The 19276-nt window shown below is 41.6% G+C and overlaps 1 protein-coding gene across 1 annotated transcript; it reads left to right on the top strand.

Annotated features, from left to right (window-relative positions):
- Positions 1-4364: 4364 nt before the first annotated feature.
- On the top strand, positions 4365-18203 carry dhrs3b (dehydrogenase/reductase (SDR family) member 3b). Its single transcript, XM_058055714.1, has 6 exons — positions 4365-4902; positions 15192-15335; positions 15575-15694; positions 16442-16680; positions 17344-17469; positions 17548-18203. Exons 1-6 carry the CDS (start codon positions 4708-4710, stop codon positions 17630-17632), a joined length of 909 nt encoding a protein of 302 aa, XP_057911697.1. The 5' UTR covers positions 4365-4707; the 3' UTR covers positions 17633-18203.
- The last annotated feature ends 1073 nt before the right edge of the window (positions 18204-19276 follow it).

Raw genomic sequence — 19276 nt, 5'->3', positions numbered from 1 at the left:
GCAAACTTTGTTGGTGGTGTTGGATTACGTTTGAGGCCAGAGTGGAACCGTGTTGCCTGTGAATCGACTTGACACCAACTTCTTTTTGCCGTGCCATTACGTCCCAGAGGTTACGCCACCAATCCGTAAGTAACAGGATATTTAAAATTACTATTTTTTTTGCATATTTCACTTATTGTATTCTATGCTAATGATTCCGATTCCCTGAAGTGACCTTTTACTTATGCGTTACAGCTTTGACCCGTGATTGACAGCCTGTAAATACTGTGCCGTTAGTACGCTGAAGAGGGTGAAAACTGATGTGCCACACAGGAAGTGGCACGCTGTGGTTTCCATGTCACGTCAGCATTGCACCCAGGGGCTAATTAGTAGGCATGGGAGGTTAGTGAGGGGAAACATGGAGGCTGTTTGAAGCATGTGTTGTTATTTTGCAGACAAAATAACTTTTGGCCGCTTGTGTGCTTTTGGAAAAGAGAGCTGACAGAAAGCACTGTGGTGTACGACTCTTTGGCTACGAGCCGGCAGATCATGTTCCACAATGAGAGGCAATCAATCCTTCATTTAGGAAGTGGATTAGAAAGCCCGGGATTTCATTCCATTTCTTTCCACTGCCACTCTTTTTTTTTTTTTTAATCTCATTGTTAACATAAATGTTTTCATCAACCATTGTGTTATGCGGCCTCACAAATTTTGTTAAAGTAAGTCTGCAGATAAATGGCTTTCTTTTAAACAAAAAAGAATAAAATGTGGCTACATGCTGGAGCCTATCCCAGCTGTCTTCATGCGAGAGGTGGGATACACCCTGGACTGGTGGCCAGCCAATCACAGGGCACATATAGACAAACAAACTCCACACAGAGATGGCCGAGGGTGGAATTGAACTCGGGTCTAGCTATGAGGCCTGCATTCTAACCACTCAGTAACCGTGCAGCCCTTTTATTCATTCATTCATTCATTTTCTACCGCTTATCCTCACAAGAGTCGCAGGTGGTGCTGGAGCCTATCCCAGCTGTCTTCGGACGAGAGGCAGGGTACACCCTGGACTGGTGGCCAGCCAATCACAGGGCACATATAGACAAACAACCATTCACACTCACATTCATACCTATGGACAATTTGGAGTCGCCAATTAATTAACCTAGCATGTTTTTGGAATGTGGGAGGAAACCGGAGTACCCGGAGAAAACCCACACATGCACGGGGAGAACATACAAACTCCACAAAGGGTGGAATTGAACTCGGGTCTCCTAGCTGTGAGGCCTGCGTGCTAACCACTCGAGCACCATGCAGCCCTTTTATTATATTATATTAAATTATTCATAACATTTTTAGAATGGGATATGAGCCAATAAAAAACAGCTGTGAGCAGCAAATAGCCCTCAGGCTGCACTTTGGACACCCTTGGCCTATTGTTTTGATGTAGGCAGCTATTTTTTTTTTTTTAAACAACACTTGACTGCTGGAAACATATTGTTAAGTTGTAAGTAGTGTCTTTATTTTAGTTTATACGACATATTGGCCTATATTTGTTTTGGGGACTTTATAAATAAAATAAGAATAATAGTAAAGGGAGAAGTCCAACCCCCAACAGTCATTAGCTTTCTGAAAATATGGCACAGAGAACAATTGAGACGAAGAGCCCAGCACTTTGCTTTTTGCAGCTTTTTATACTTACATTTGGGTTCTTTCTGTAGTGTTTAATTTCTGGTGTTGGTTTTTAACTCAGTACTGGTATCTGAACTTTCCCATCTGATCTGTAGATGGCAGTGATAGCATACCCTGTATTTAGAAGTAAACCCTGCTGTGGATTTCCACACTTCTAGCCTGAATCCATGATTATTATTTATTTATGTTTTGTTTTGGCAAATGCATCATCTCATATTTCAGATCTCACTTGCACGCCACTGTTGTTGTGTTTTTTAATAGCTCTCCCAAATGCCCATAATGAAGAGAAGATCTGCAGCGGAGGTCCAAAGAGCCTCCAGTAGAAAGAGGTAACAAAAACTTTGCATCACAATCACAACACCCAGGGCCAAAAATCACAGATGGGAATTTTGTCTGTTTGTTTCCAAAGATTTGTTTAGTATAGCTTCCCTAGAGTGGTCGGCCTTTTTTCACAAACACACACAGAAATACACACATATACACAAACACACAATCATATCAGCACAACATAATGTTTTCTGAAGTTATAATATGTGGTGGCAGAAATGATAATGGACTACCAATGATTGTTTTTCTTTTTATTTGATTCATGATGATGACGCTAAGAAGTGGGTTACATGGGGTTAAATGTAAGCATGTCTTTCATTTCATTTACTCTCATTGATATGATTTTTTTTTTTTTTGCACTTTGTGCATATGAACGCTCGCTACATACTGTAGTACCAAGTGCTTTTCTTGTTGATTGAATGATTTTATTGTCATTATTTGCATAGTGCAATTAGACGTACAACTAAATACATAGAAGAAAACTCCAAAGTCACATACAGTTTTGATGATCAAAAACAGCACTCATTTCATGTCATGACCTGTAACAAGTTAATTTTGGGGGGGGGAAATATGTCCTTAAAAACAGTGCTCTTATCATATAAAGGATTTCTGACTACTGTTTTTGTAGTAGGTCTTTAAAAACAGCAGACCGCTCCTGCTATCGAGGAACTTGGACTAGCTTTTTTTTTTTTTTTCTTTCAGTGAGCACTCCAGTCATATAGAGGATCTTGGAGACCAATGTTGCTGCTGGTGTCTGAGCATACACACAAACAACCTCAGCATTGACTTCTGCGAACTCCATTAGACGCGTACACTTGTAGTATCGCACCTGTGCAAACCTGAGAACCTGAGGTAATCCAACTTCCGTTTTGCAGTATTTTGTATATGAGTAGGTGCAAAGGTTTTTTTTTGTACTTTAGCTTAGTGAGTGGATGTTATGGAAGCCTCTTTCTGCGACCGAAAAATGGTAAATCGAAATTACGAGATAAAAAGTTGAAATTTTGAGCTAAGAAAGTCGAAATTATGAGATACCAACTATACCAATACCAATACTATACTATACTGATACCAACTACATGTGCCCCAGGTGCCGTCTTTTTCACAATGTACTCAAAATCCATGTCTGAACAGGAGAGAAGAGCTCCTGCTGTGACTCTTCTACAAAGCTATCTCATTATTTCCACTTTTTATCTCATTATTATGACTTTCTATTTCATCATTTCGACTTTCTTATCTCAAATTTTCGATTTTTTTCTCATAATTTTGACTTTCTTTCTTAGCATTTTGACTTTTTATCTCATTATGACTTTCTATCTCATAATTTTGACTTATCTTGTTATTTCAACTTTTTGTCTCGTTATTTCGACTTTTTATCTCATTATTTTGACTTTTTATCTGATAATTTCAACTTTCTATCTCAGAATTTCAACTTTTTATCTCATTATTATGACTTTCTGTCTCATAATTTTGACTCTCTTATCTCAAAATTTTGACTTTTTATCTTGTTATTTCAACTTTTTATCTCATTATTTTGACTTTTTAAATCCTAATTTCGACTATCTCAAAATTTTGACTTTTTATCTCATTATGATGACTTTCTATCTCATAATTTCGACTTTCTTATCTCGTTATTTTGACTTTTTATCTCGTTATTTTGACTTTTTATCTCATTATTTCGATTTACCATTGGGTAATTTTTTTTTTCAGTGGCGGACGCGGGCTTCCATAGGATGTAGCACACCCATTCGTTTCGCATTTAGCCAGCAGAATTTAACTTCCTGCTTCATTCCTCCCTCAAGCCCCTAATGCCCTCATAGAATAAAAAAATGGAATAATAGAATAGAAAATGGATGTATGGACATCAGTAGTGGCAGAGCCAGAATTTATTCTTTTATTGAGACCATTAATCACATCATAGCAATACGTTACTATGATACCTGAAATGTCTAGCTGGCCAGTGGCATGGCAAAAAGGGTGACCCCGCCATTAATTAGCCATGCAGCTCTGGAATTGCAGCTCAATGTGTGTACCTAATGAAATGGCCAGCAGGTGGGTGTTTGTGTTGATTTGACTTGATTGGTTTATCCATTGTGTGTGGCTGATGATTTGTTTGCCTCGCTCACCTCGGTAATTAAGCTTTAGTTGATAAAAGTGCAGCAACAACAATAACAACATTATTTAATGTGGTTGTTAGCGGTGCTCATTGTTTGCCAAGGAGTTTAAGAACCGCCAAATTGCAAACAAGGTGAACTCCCACCTGGCTCACACAGACCCCCTTGGGGGAGGGGGGGGCCACGACCACATTTTTGAAGGGGGAGGGGTCGCGGAGATGTGAAAGGGGGCGTGGTCGAAGGGCCCACACGTCCATCCCCAGCAGTGAACGTGTCAATCAGGATTAATACCCCCACCTCCTCTGCAAGCCTGCCCTTGGCTCCTCCACAAGCTTCCATGTGTGCGGGAGGCGCGCGTATAAAAGCGGCGCACAGCGACTTGCGGAGCGCATACAAGATGACCGCAATGGCCCGGAATGGTTCTCCATGACTTGTGGAAGAATGAGCCACCATGCATGCAAAAGAAAGACACGTCCTGGAACTCCTGACGCGTTTTTAATCAAGCTGGTTTGAAGGTGCGAAGCTGCAGCCTGCAGGCAGGTGAGACTGTTTCGCAGCAAGTCGTGCTTTAAAAAAAAAAAAAAAACTTTGCACAAACATTACTATGGAGCTGAAGAGCGCTTGTCGAGTGCTCCTCTTCCCGGTTCAAATGCTCTTCTACGTGGTCCGGTCCGCGTTGTCGTGGCTGACGCCGAGCAGACGGAAGCAGCTGACCGAGGAGGTGGTGTTGATCACCGGAGGGGGACGCGGTATCGGGAGACACCTGGCCAAAGAGTTTGCCAAGCAGGGAGCCAAGAAGGTAAGACAAAAAAAAAAAAAGAAGACACTTGTTGCCCTTTTTGTGGGGGCGACGTCCTTTCCCTCTGCGCACCTTGCTCAAGTCATGTCTGCTTTGCGCTGCTGAGTGAGAAAAAGCGGGGGTCGTGACCCCTGCAGCCAGACAGCAGACACCAATATTTAGCATTGGGGTATTACACAACAACAGGGGTCACGCTAAGGTCAGCATCTGGGGGCGGCTTTTTATGTGATAAACATCAGCACTGACATGACTGAGGTACAGTAGATGGAGGAGGTGCACCATTATTTGTGACCGAAATTGTGCCTTCATGGTGATATTATTGCCCCAATTTGATTAATTTGATTAATTTATCAGTTAATTTATCATAACCACCAAAACATTCGGAACAGTTCTGAGCATGATGTTGGAATTGATACTGTTGATGTTTGGAAATCGATTGCAGTGGCATCGAAATTGTTTATTTTCTACCGCTTTTCATCACGAGGGTCGCGGGGGGTGCTGGAGCCTATCCCAGCTGTCTTGGGGCGAGAGGCCGGGTACACCCTGGGTGGGATTGAACTCGGGTTGCCTAGCTGTGAGGTCTGCGCGCTAACCACTCAACCGCCGTGCAGCTCAAAGACAAAACAAAACAGCCAAAAACGTACCACTTCCACACGCAATAGGAGGAGAACTTCTTTTCACTCTATCATGTTGGACATGCTGGAGCCTATCCCGGCTGTCTTGGGGCGAGAGGCGGGGTACACCCTGGACTGGTGGCCAGCCAATCACAGGGCACATATAGACAAACAACCATTCACACTCACATTCATACCTATGGACAATTTGGAGTCGCTAATTAACCTAGCATGTTTTTGGAATGTGAGAGGAAACCGGAGTACCCGGAGAAAACCCACACATGCACGGGGAGAACATGCAAACTCCACACAGAGATGGCCGAGATTGGAATTGAACCCTGGTCTCCTAGTTGTGAGGTCTGCGCGCTAACCACTCGACCGCCGTGCAGCCCGCATCCAAATTGTTATCATCTAAAAATCATAACTAAGAGTGAACGGTGACTTCCTTTATCAATGCATGTCATATACTCTACATTCTTATTTTTATTTTGGCCTGCCACAAATACATTTGGATCGCCACAAATAGATGTGCTGCTACATGTTCACTGCTTTGACTTTGTAAAAGTCTGATATGTTTCTGATATCATGTGATTTCTGATATGTTGTGGACCAAATCACTAACTGTTTGGTTCATATTGATTCTGTCCATTTGGGGAAGAGGTCAGCAACCTTTACTGTAGCAACAAAGAGCCATTTGGTGGCCGTTTCTACCAAATTAAAATCAATTTGGAGCCACAAAACCTAAATTGAATTTAATGCAACATACTGTATGTTGTTTCCTTAAGCGTATTGTCACATTCCTTTTTTGGCGTAGTCACACCTGTTGCCACCTGGCATCCCAGACCCTGGACTGGTCGCCAGCCAATCACAGGGCACATAAAGACAAACAACCATTCACACTCACATTCATACCTATGGACAATTTGGAGTGGCCAATTAACCTAGCATGTTTTTGGAATGTGGGAGGAAACCGGAGTACCCGGAGAAAACACACACATGCACGGGGAGAAAATACAAACGCCACACAGAGATGGTGGAATCGAACTTAGGTCTCCGAGCTGTGAGGCCTGTACGCAAACCACTCGACCATCATGCAGCCCTGGTAATTACTCATGTTTCTTAAACCTTATCTTAAGCCTTCTCCACCAATTTTGGATCAGAATTCCCAATGAAAGTGTTGTAGTACATTGATTAGTTCCCGTTCTAATGCCAATTTCCATGTCACTTCAGTTGCTATTGTTAATTAGCGACAAAGGACGCTAACTAGCGAAATAGTCGAGCAGCATCACAGTGTTGACTCACCAGAAAACACTTTGATACATAGCTTTTAAAGCTCACGTGGCATCGGGAGAGATGATGTAGTTGAGCAGCTTGAACCAAAACAGAAGGATAAGAGCCGCAGGTTGCAGACCCCTGGACGTGGACCTTAATTAAAACAACAAGCTTTAAATTAATAATTGTTAGTTGTAGTCCTTACAGTATATGCATGTTTTGCATAATGTCAATTATGCAAATTGGAACACACCCCAGCCAATTGCCACAAATAGATTGCAGTCCTGTGGAAAACACTGATTAGATTAGATTAGATATACGTTTATTCGTCCCTCAGTGGGGAAATTTACATGATGATACTCTCCATGATGTATAATATAAGGATATCCAATTGGATGTCATATTTAAATCAATATGCAAAGTGTTTTTTTCAACCCCTCCAAGGAGCTGCCACTCCAGAGGCCTCCTCCCCTTCATCATCATCATCATGATCATCCTTCCCAGTTGATCTGGCAGTCCAGCGGGTGAACATTACACAGTCGAGTGCCTCATGAGCCACACGTGTCCCTTTAGCACTAATGTGTTAATACAGCTCGGCTCTGTTATTTCGCATCAGATGGGATTCATCATGGCGTTGCGGCGAAAAATGGAAAAATGACGGCACATTCTCAGAAAGACCTGCTGGTTGTAATTAAGTGTGCATGCGCGACACGGGCGCCGCATCTTTTTTTAGGTGTCCATTTATTGAAAAAGACCAAAAAAAAAAAGTCGTCAGTGAGTTTTAAAAGACGTTTTGAGTGTGCAGCTGCACAACAAAGGAGGTTTGCCACGCTTTTCAGTGCTTCAGTGTTGGCTGCCACTAAGGTGTGAAGGCATTGAAAACAACACCTGCGCTAATGTGCACGACAACTACCTCCTGCCTGTGTGGATGCTAAGAGGAAACAGCGGGGCAATTTTGAATGAGGCTAACCTCTGATGTGAACCGGCGCCCACCCCCCCTCCCCGGTTTGAACCCCTTTGTGATTGTCAGCCAGAATTTCCTTTTTCCTCTTCCGCAGACTTCCACAGCGCAGGGAGTTGATGAATGAATCCTACGAGATGCGATTTGAGCAAGAGAGCCAACCTTTTTAGGTTTGGTGCTGCAAAAAAAAAAAGCTTGAAAACATTCGTAGTTATCAAAGTAAAGCTTTTTTAAAAGGGACCTCTCAGTAGTCTAAAATCTTTTTCACATGGCCGGAAGATGAAGCCAAGCACAGTGCTGACAACAGGTTTGTGTGTGTGTGTATGTGTGTGTGTGTGTGTGTTGTACCAGAGGCGGGAAGCACACCACTCCCAGCTGGGTATTGCCCTGCAACTGACCTTGCTGTCTCTGCAGTAATTAGACAGCGGCAGGCGACTGCCTCCTGAACTCCTGCTGCCCCCTCTGTGTGCCGCCCCTCCTTCCCCTGAGTGGGGTGGGTGTGAAATTTTAAGGAAAAAAGGGGGCGTTCTGAAGTCACCCAGACGCTCTTACCTGATATTTGATTTGGAATCATCAGCGTAAAAGGCGAGAAATAGGAAAGCAAATATGAACTAGAAAAACTAGTCTGGTGAAATAGTACATTTAAAAAGAGAACTCCCTTAGTTACTTTTTGGTTACATCTGAGACTTTGGATGTTTCAAGTTGTTTTTCTCGGTAAACTGACGACTTTCGTATCTTACGCCTGGTCTATAGTCGAATTTCCTGTGTTCAAGCCACCACTTTTTTCTTAGACTTTGAAAGGTGCAGCTAATATGTGGCTGAAAATGACATTTAATTGCAAACTGTGTGTCAACAGAATCATTTTGGAAGTTAAAAAACCTTTGGAAACTGGTTTCCAGACCTGTGGACTCATTTATAAATCATACTAAAAGTGCGCGTAAAATGGTGTACGCCAAAAAAACTGATGTATAAAATCATGGTATGCACACCTGCATGGAATTTCCCTGGATAAATCACACTCCACCTACAAGTTTGCACCCTCGACACACCCAAATTTTACCATGAATGGTCAGTACCTCATGAAGGTATTTGCATATATAAATATGGCTGCTGATCATTGGCATTTTACATTCGATCATGGCAGAGAAAAGAAACGCAAAAAAAGAAACTTCAGAGACTGAAATAGAGGTTTTTGTGGGTGAGGTGGAGGCCAGAAAGGAAATTTTGTTTGGTGGTCACAGCGGCGTCACGAAAAAAAACCCAAAAAACTATGCCATTAAAAAGAAGTGGTCTGATCTCAAGGTGGAGACCAAGAACAAAGCGGCATGGTATCGTCGGAGCACATCTGCTACTGGTGGGAGCGAGGGCGAACCCGAGCCCACACCACTGGACACCAAAGCAGCACATTGCTCTCAGGAATCTAAATCGACTTATTAGCCAGTCATCATCATCAGCATGGGCCAGGAAATCTCTGTGGTCCCTAAAACGTCTCTCCATCCTGGTCCTACCATTTACGTAATCTTCCAGTAGTACCAGTGCATCCATTGTGCAGCATTACGTACCAGTGTCACCGTGCTATTTATAGCTTATTCAGCAAATTGAATACTTGGTACACACCTTGATGGAAACATGACATATGAACATTGTGCATAAAGTGGTAGGCGTAACAGCTCACTAAGGAAACACACACAGCAGGTTTGGGTGTTTATGATAATGCGGCTCTATGCGGACCATCTGCACCGCCACTTCCCCCTGTCTCGTACAAAATGTTCGTACACAAGCATCAAAGTTGGCGTAGAGGTGCGCACATTCTCATGCAAAGTTTAAAAAAAATAAAAAAATCGCAACCTTTGTGCAGGAAGTTGTGTATGCAAATTCCAAGCCCTGTTTTTTGCATGAGCAAGTACAAATCCTTCCTTGTAAGTTCTTATTTACGATATTCTAAATAAATTTTACCTAATTTATTAGGTAATTACCTAATATAGTATATACAATAAAAGCAAGTAAGCTATTTAAGACATAAATAAAACTTGTGCCCATGTGTGTCACAGTAAATGTGTTCCGTGTGGAGGACAGGAAGTTATGTAAATGGAGCACACCGCTATCTGTATGTATCTGTTCACCCATTTAAATAATCTGTACTACCGTGGCATAAGCCGGAAGTGGGCGTGGTTTAAGCAGACATGGGTGGGGCTTTCATCTGACCATGGATTGATGAGAAGTTGCTATATGTGTGTTGTGTATGTGTGTGATCTGTACGGCTTTAATATGTAATTATTTACATCATTTACAAGTGCTGTCTTGTTAAATGCACCGCGTATGTTATGTTTTAAGTATCTTTAGATTCATAAAGGTGACATAATTAAAAAACATAATTAAGGGGAGGCAGTGAGCAACGGCATGCGAGCCATTTTCAATTTGCCACCTGCCTGCAGCCTGTAGAGTTGGTCGACGGAGGGGCGGTCGCTATGTGTAACTGGCCAATCACAGAGCATTACAGATAGAGTTGAGTTTTAGCTTGTTGTGGGTAATGGCCGCAACAGTAGTTTGTGTTGTTGTTATCCATCCATCCATCCAGTTTCTTCTGCTAATTTGGGTCCCGGTTGTGGGGGCAGCAGTCTCAGGAGGGAAGCTCAGACTTCCTGGTCTCTGGCCACCTCTTCCCGTTCCACTGGGAAGACACCAAGCCGTCCCAGGCTTGAGACATACGTAATCCCCTATTGTTATTATTGTTATAATTATTAATATCATTACGTTGTTATTGTGCCTGCTGTCTGGTGCTTGTCTCACTGAACACTTACTGACACCCAGTGACCAATGTAGAATACTACAATATGTTTTTACTGGCTTTTATATGTATTTTCATTAATGTTGCTATTTTTTTGCTTTATTATTATTATTATTATGCTTAATTTTACAGCATGCACGTTGAGTTTGCAAGTTCTGAATGATTTCATTGGGTGTAAAAATACTTGGTTTGGGCAATATGGACCTTAACACATACCGTATTTTTAGGATGTATCACGATATAATGATATAAAATGGGTTACCATTTTAAATTCAGCACAGGCTTGTATAAAAAACTACATAGGCCAATTGAAATAGATAAGAAATCGATTTATTGGTCAAATATGTTGCCTGTGCTACCATAGGAAATGTCATGTGTGTACTCGGGTGACTTATTTCATCATGAAATATGTAAACATGCAAGCCAGCGGCTCTCTGCAAAGAAGAATAATGGTGGGGTTGTGCAGGGTTAATTCAAAGTGCTTTCTTATTATTTCCATTCAATTTGGCTAATCCTTGTTTGCTCAGAGGGTCTTTGTGTGTTGTGACGACTGATAAACTTTAATGATTCAAATGTCGTTTTGAGCAGGTGAGCGCGGTGGGAGTGCTGACACTTTAATGAGTTTTTTTTTTTTTTGGTCAGCTTTGTTTGCGAAACTACAATCCCATTAAAAGCTTTCACTTATTCATCAGGACCTGTCTTGTGCTTATCTCAAACGGCCTTGCAAACGAAGTAAACAAGAATCCCAATCAATGCTCAATAAGTTAGCAGAGGATTACTGCCGGTACTATCCAATTTCAATCTTCGCCCAACAATGTGGTTGGCCTTGCAAAGACTCGCTTCTCAACCTGCTCACTGGACTCATTGGCAGACAAACTAGCAGTTTTTTAAGGCATATTATTGCACCTTCTTTGTATGTTTGTTTAACAACCTTTTATCTCAGTTATCCTAGGTATGTATTGTCGCTGTAAGTATCAGCCCAGATAGAGCTGAAATTTTGGTGAATGTTTATTCTTTAGTGGGCTGCACGGTGGTGGAGTGGTTAGCGCACAGACCTAACAGCTAGGAGACACAAGTTCAATCCCACCTTAGGCCATCTCATTCCAAAAACATGCTAGGTTAATTGGCGACTCCAGATTGTCCATAGGTATGAATGTGAGTGTGAATGGTTGTTTGTCTATATGTGCCCTGTGATTGGCTGGCGACCAGTCCAGGATGTACCCCGCCTCCCGCCCCAAAGACAGCTGGGATAGGCTCCAGCACTTGTTTTGAGTGATATCTCTGCAATTAGGCGTGTGCTGATCCGATATCGATATTGGATATTGGTATCAGATTATATGGGCCTGCATTTAAAATCTCCGATATTGCAATTTATAATGCAATACAAGCAATCAATTCTGGTACATCTTTCTAGAAATGATCATGTGATCCCATCAGCGTGTGATAATGTGTTAACAAAGTAGCAAAGAGCAGTAGTGATGCCAGGCCTATGGCGGTATTTTTATTTTTATTTTTATTTTTTTTGTCCGAGAAAAACATTGCAGTCTGGTTGCAAAACGTGTTTCTCATGGTGGCACAGAACCAGGGAAGTTTAATACGTACAACCAACCTCATCACATATTTCATATCACATGATATACTCCTGCCAGATGACAAGAAAAAACCTAGAGCTTGCAAATAAATACTATATAATACTATATCTGCGATGCATAACAAAGTAAATGGGCCGGTTATTCTCATACAGTATCTACTGTTGCTGAGTAATATCACTTGATTCTTAAATTCCACACTACGATATAAGTTAAATGTATATATGATTTGTTCTGATATCGGATTTGTATCGTCCGATTTTCATGGTATTAGAAGTGGAAAAAGTTGGTTGACACCTTTAATACACTATCTATTCTATATAATTGATTAACTATGCATTTTTAGTAGTTTTACAATAAAATACATGACAGGAAAGTATTACAATAATCTTTAATAATATGCCTCCATGGATCCTAGTTTTAATAAATACAAAATTAATTAAATAAAATTTGTTATATAAATAAATAAATAGATGAATAAATTAAAAAATAAATAAGTCGTTTTACAATAAAATACATGACAGGAAAGTATTACAATAATCTTTAATATTATGCCTCCATGGATCCCAGTTTTAATAAATACAAAATTAATTAAATAAAATTTGTTATATACATAAATAAATAGATAAATAAATAAAAAATAAAATAAATAAATAAATAAATAAAAGTTGTTGCAACATACACGTGATCTTGCTTATTTGTCCTTTTAAGAGTATAAGACAATTTTCTCTGTGTGTAAATCCATATTTAAACAACACACTAACTGGTCCACGGGCCAATATTTATGCATACAAATGTTTTTAGCCAGTTTCTCTCCACCGCATCTTCCGTTCAGATATATTAGCCCGAGTCACGGGCAAGCGGCCAAATGGAAACACTTGCACCCTCAGCACTTTGCACACATTTTGAGACTTCCTGACCAGAAATGACAGGGCTCATCTGCTCAAAAGGCCGTGTAATCTCTTTGAGAATTTGTGTTTGGAGAGATGAGGAGGGCTCACCCGTTGATATCATTACCTTTCCCTGACCCCGGAGACTGACAGATCTAATTGCCCAATCACTGGTACACCTCCCCCAGCCTCACACCCCACCTCCACCCGGTCTGTGTTCTGGCTCAGATGACTGGCTCTTCATTTGGTCTTGGGGTGGATGAAGAGACAGTTCATTCACACAGCGGCAAACCCACCCCCACTGCACACACAAGCCTTTAATCTCGCTCAAAACTATTTGTCAGACTGAAAATGGCCTCTCTGTTCTCTCAATGAAAAGAGTGTTGCTTATCTGCGCAGTTCACTGAGATCTCTGTGCCAGAAATATTGTGCAATGCATACAGTGTTTTGTTGCAATGACTAAGCATTGCGTTACATGTGTTTTCTGTATTGTTTGCACCTGATCTTCTCACAGTCTTCAGGTCATGACCACAACAATAGTGGGCTTTCCGTTACACTTTTACTTCCGAGTCCAAAAAGCAGAAGGATCGGACCAGTATTGTTCTGATTTGCCATTGGTCATTGGTCAAGGCTTAGGCAAAAACTACATGACTATCACTTGAGTCATTTTGGGTTTGATGTATCTGCTGATGTTGTTAAGCGGCGTGATGGTCAAAGTCGACCTGGCAGTTTTGGAAACGGTGTCAAAGCTGTTATGGAGGCAGGAAAACGCCTGAAAGGACATCTGATTTCTCCTTCTCTGTTGTATTGACAGCGATTGTCACTATGCAACAAGTCAACAAGTCAGTTAATATCGCTTTGGTTGGTTCTGGTAAGGGTCTGTCCACACGGGAACGATTTCAAGCTTGGTGTACTAGGGGCCCTGAAACTGTTTTTTTTGGAAACGGCTTCCAAAGTGGGAAAATCGGACTGACCCGTCTTGTGGTTACCAGTTGGGTACTGCTGCGGAAAAGTCAATGTGATATCTGAACATTGCGGTTGACATTCTCCTGATATTTATTGGTCATATACTCCAATGTGCTGCACGGTGGTTGAGTGGTTAGCATGCAGACCTCACAGCTAGGAGACCTAGGTTCAATCCCAGATCGGCCATCTCTGTGTGGAGTTTGCATGTTCTCCACATTCCGCCTATATTAAAGTGGAGAGCTGATCCAACTTATATGCCTTGATTTTACTTTTAGACATTTATGTTCTAGGTGCACCCGTACACGTCTCATGAGATCAATGCAAGAGCTTAAAAATGCCAGCTTTACAAAGTTAACAATGCTCACTTTTCATTGACATTATCAGTTGTCAGGTTTTTGATCACCAAGAACTAAAAACTCGGCCTAGCAATGAGATGTGTACTCATAAATGTATTTGAATTTCAGTACATTTCGAATGAGGCCTCAGGGTGACCGAGTGGTTAGCATGTAAGCCACAGTCAAAAGACCTGGGTTGGATTCTCCGCTTGGGCATCTCTGTGTGGAGTTTGCATGTTCTCCCCCGTGCATGCGTGGGTTTTCTCCGGGTACTCCGGTTTCCTCCCACATTCCAAAAACATGCTCGGTTAATTGGCGACTCCAAATTGTCCATAGGTATGAATGTGAGTGTGAATGGTTGTTTGTCTATATGTGCCCTGTGATTGGCTGGCAACCAGTTCAAGGTGTACCCCGCCTCTCGCCCAAAGACAGTCATGAGAATAAGCGGTACAAAATGAATTAAGTAATTAATTAATACTCCAATGTGACTCGCAGAAGTCATTCCACTGCATCATCAACGTTTTACATATGTTCTTCTTCTTTGTATAGTTTTGTGTGGGCATGCCTTATGTATTACATTGTTACATTGCACCCTGTGATCCGTGTCGTGTGCAAGTTCGGATTTCCCAACCCAACACTGTGTGGATGTTAATTATGTTTTGATTGTATTGATAGATTTTTTTGCTCTGGTTGTTTGTGGGTCTGTTCCGTGATGGTCTTTCTTGATCATTCTGAATGACTAAAATGTGCTACCTACTGCTTCGACGTACAGTTGACAGCTGACAAATCTGTTTGGGTGTGTTATTTCCCTCCTGCAGTGTGTAAATGTATATATTTATTCCTGTGTTATTTTAACACTTCACTTTTACGGCAGGTGATCTTGTGGGGCCGAACAGAGAAATGCCTCAAAGAGACGGCTGAAGAGATCTCTCACTCGGGAACAGAATGCCATTACTTCCTGTGTGACGTGGCAAATCGGGAGGAGGTTTACAAGCAAGCCAAGGTTGTTCGAGAAAAGGTACTGCAGTTTTTTTTGTTTTTTTTTTTCCCTTCTCCAGCCTTGAAGCATGTTGGCTCTGAACTGCTCCATCTCCCATCTGGCGTATAGATTTATACTTCAACTGAAATCTCGAAGTAAGAGCGGAGAATGTTGATGACAGCTCTGGTGCAGCGAATGTGCATTATCTCATGAAAGCAGACATGCAGCGCATTTGCCAATGTTTTGTCTTTTTCGTTCTCTCTCTTTCCGGGGTTCAGGTGGGAGATGTTACAATACTCGTGAACAACGCAGCTGTGGTCCATGGCAAGAGTCTGATGGACAGCGACGACGACGCCCTTCTGAAATCGCAGCACATCAATACGATGGGCCAGTTTTGGGTAAGCAGCGGGTGTCATCTCCAGAAAGTTGGTACTGGTAATGGTAATGGTAATGTTTTTATTTCATGTGAACATGCATCAGATTACAATTGAATGCATCACATAATCAGTTCACAGTTCCACATGTCCAAAAGGAGTAGGAAGAAGCAAAGCTTATTAAATCCTACCCCTCCATCTGGTACTTTTACAATCAGTAACTGTTACATTTGTTCACTTCCTGCTTTCCTAATATAGTTTAAGATTTTTTTTTGGTTTGTTTTATTTTTTTATTTTAATTTTTATTTTTTTTCATTTTTTGTCACATACAGAAGTTTGAGGTGACGAGGTTCGTTCCATTATTTTGCCAGGCCTACTTTCACAAAGTCGTTTCTTCCGTCTTTATTTCAGGAGGTTGTTCAACCTTTGATTTAATTTTGATACAAGTGGGGGGGTATATATGGAACAATTGTTCATGGAGATATGTTTAGTGGAATGTGCCTTATTTTGTCATCATTACATTTTCTTCTTCCATTTATGATTGTTATCATCAAAAAAAATCAATGATATTTATTGTAACGGCTGAGAACGGCCACATTATACTGTTGGAGGCATTGCATTATTATTCAAAATGGCGCTAATAAGACTTAAATGTGCAACCATTCCCTGAATGGAAATGGCAAAATAATCCACAGTTTCAGTTTTAGCAACTATATTTTATTCGCCTGTTTTTTTCATACCCCGGTTACCCTGCCTTTATTCTTCTCCCAGACCACAAAGGCCTTTCTTCCCCGCATGCTGGAGCTGCAGCACGGCCATGTCGTTTGCATCAACTCCATCCTGTCCCAGTCTCCCATCCCTGGGGCCATAGACTACTGCACCTCCAAGGCGTCATCGCTAGCCTTCATGGAGAGCTTGACGCTGGGCCTGCTGGACTGTCCTGGCGTTGGCTGCACGACAGTACTCCCCTTCCACACCAACACCGAAATGTTCCAAGGCATGAGAGTCAGGTGAGAATTTGTACCACAAACCAAATATCTCCTTCAAAAAAGATGTTCAGCACCGTTTTAAATGTTGTTTTTTTTCTCCTCAATTGTCTTGACCTAGATAAAACTTTGTAGTGTTGACTTTGTCAGTCATGCTTTGTTATGGTCAATATATTTGGCACTTCTTTGAGTGTGCGGTATTCTTCCACAATAGAAGTACTGTAAACACAACAGTAAGCCTGCCTATACTCATATACGTATATGCTATTGAAGTTTACAAATGTTGAATTGAATTGATTTGTACTACCTGTTGGAAACAACTATACCTGTTGGTATAACTAACTCATCCAAAGTCATTTTTTTAGTGTCTGAAAAATCGATAGTGTTATGCCATATCAAAGAAACTTGGCATGCATTAAATTCAACCTTTCTTAATACTAACTGCATTGTTTGTTTTTATATAAACTCTCATTGGCTGGATTAATCAGGACCGTCTCAAACTGAGACACTCAACTTGCTCCTTTGTGCAAATCGAATGTACTCAAGTACATGTTATGATGTGATGATTGAGCCATCCATGCCTTGTATTCTGCTTATCTGCACACAGGAAATGAGCTATAGCTCTTATCATATTTGTCTGATTGGTTGCCTTTTTGTCCTAACCCGCTTTGTCGTTTCCCTTATTAGATTCCCTCAACTGTTTCCACCTCTCAAGCCTGAAGTCGTTGCCCAGAAGACTGTGGATGCTGTCCGAGCAGATGTGGCGTTTCTGTACCTGCCTTGGACCATGCATGCTCTGGTCGTTCTTAAAAGGTGATATATCACATCCCATGTAGCACGTTTTGTTTTATTGAATGTTCTCATCATAAATCCGTGGTCTTTCTCTTCTAGCTTCATGCCACAAGTTGCACTTGAAGAAATCCACAAGTTTACAGGGAGTTATACCTGCATGAACACATTCAAAGGGCGGACATGAACCTTAATGCTGGTTCAATTCTACCCTGGCACCTCTTAAATAAGGGAATATGGACCTAAAGACATTTCGAGGTGCTGGAGATGACATCACACAGACGGAAGAGACATTTGCAAGGTGCTTGAATATGCAGGTAGAACAAAATTTGGACGTAGGGTTCACTGTGGGCACCTTCTTGAATGTCAGGGGATGTGTGTTTGTGTACAATGTGAGTGATGCCTTGCATAGGTGCGTACCTGTGACACTTCAATTTTATGTTTGATGTTTTTTTTTAACTTCCTTTTATTTGTATTTGCATCAAGTCAAGATAATAAAATGCAGTTCTAGACACCAAAATTTTTTGTTTCAATGGAAAAAAGACACTGTAGATTCATCTGCAGCAGTTTTTGGATTGACAGACGAGAATGTGATCTGCTGTCAAAATAATCAGCTGGCATTCACTTGGAACGTAATGGTCGTTGAACGTATTGGTCAAGACTTTGTCATTGCCATTCCGGATGGTCCAAGATCTGTTTGGTGTGGTTTTCTTCCTCCAAGTCCCAACTTCATCTCATGCACTACAATAGCCAAATTTTTGAAAAGTCAATGAATGATGTCCGCACTGCCTGAGACAGATCTGAGTCAGCTTTAGCATTATCCTATTTTGACCTAATTTCTACTTGTTCCCCTTAACTAGTACAATTAGATCAAGTCAAAGATCAATGAAAGTGTGTGTGCCAAACATCAAACGCACTGGGTTTAAATATTTACAATCAGTACAGCAGCAATAATAGCATACTAGTGATTTAATAATCATCAAAATGATGATGCGATGGCCTCATCAACCTGGGATGCTTCACAGTAGTGTGAGGCAACCAGTATAAGGATCACTGGTTGTGTTGGGACACACTGGCCTGATGTTTTCTCTGCAACGTTGGACCACATATGGTGAAGTAAATGTATGGCTGGAGGCTACACAGAACCCACAATAGACAATTAGATGTGTGAAAGTGCCAGTGTCTGGTGTGACATTTACAACAGGGTGGGAGAACTGAGTCTTTGTTGTAAAATATAACACCCCTATATTAGCATTGTCAGTATAAGACGCATGTTTGTTACGAGTTTGGCTACTTCCTCAGAAGCCGTAAAATACATTTCCTAATTTAGTGCAATTTATGCAAAGCGGCACGGCGGACGAGTGGTTAGCGTACAGACCAGGGTTCAATTCCACCCTTGGCCATCTCTGTGTGGAGTTTGCATGTTTTCCCCGTGCATGCATGGGTTTTCTCCGAGTACTCCGGTTTCCTCCCACATTCCAAAAACATGCTAGGTTAATTGGCAACTCCAAATTGTCCATAGGTATGAATGTGAGTGTGAATGGTTGTTTGTCTATATGTGCCCTGTGATTGGCTGGCCACCAGTCCAGGGTGTACCCCGCTTCTCGCCCAAAGACAGCTGGAATAGGCACCAGAACCCCCCGCGATCCTCGTGAGGAAAAGCGGTAGAAAATGAATGAATGAATGCAAAACGGCAAGAAAGGAAAAAGCTGTCAACCAAGAGGATGTTTAATCTGGGCCAACTCCTGCACTCTTGAATCCAGTCAGCCCCCCCCCCCCCCCCCCCCTCCATAGGGATACACATTGTGATCAGTAGGTGACCCTCACTGGG

The sequence above is a fragment of the Doryrhamphus excisus genome, chromosome 18, assembly GCF_030265055.1.
Source record: "Doryrhamphus excisus isolate RoL2022-K1 chromosome 18, RoL_Dexc_1.0, whole genome shotgun sequence".
NCBI lineage: Eukaryota > Metazoa > Chordata > Actinopteri > Syngnathiformes > Syngnathidae > Doryrhamphus > Doryrhamphus excisus.
The sequence above is the reverse complement of the archived record's forward strand: the minus strand, read 5'-3'. Positions and strand labels throughout refer to the sequence as shown.

What these genes read in the sequence shown, in the direction of transcription:
- dhrs3b (XM_058055714.1), top strand. Translation starts at nt 4,708, where the DNA reads ATGGAGCTGAAGAGCGCTTGTCGAGTGCTCCTCTTCCCGGTTCAAATG. An exon ending in CCAAGCAGGGAGCCAAGAAG is followed by an intron (nt 4,903 to 15,191) that starts GTAAGACAAAAA and finishes CTTTTACGGCAG; the next exon opens with GTGATCTTGTGGGGCCGAAC. An exon ending in GCTCTGGTCGTTCTTAAAAG is followed by an intron (nt 17,470 to 17,547) that starts GTGATATATCAC and finishes TTTCTCTTCTAG; the next exon opens with CTTCATGCCACAAGTTGCAC.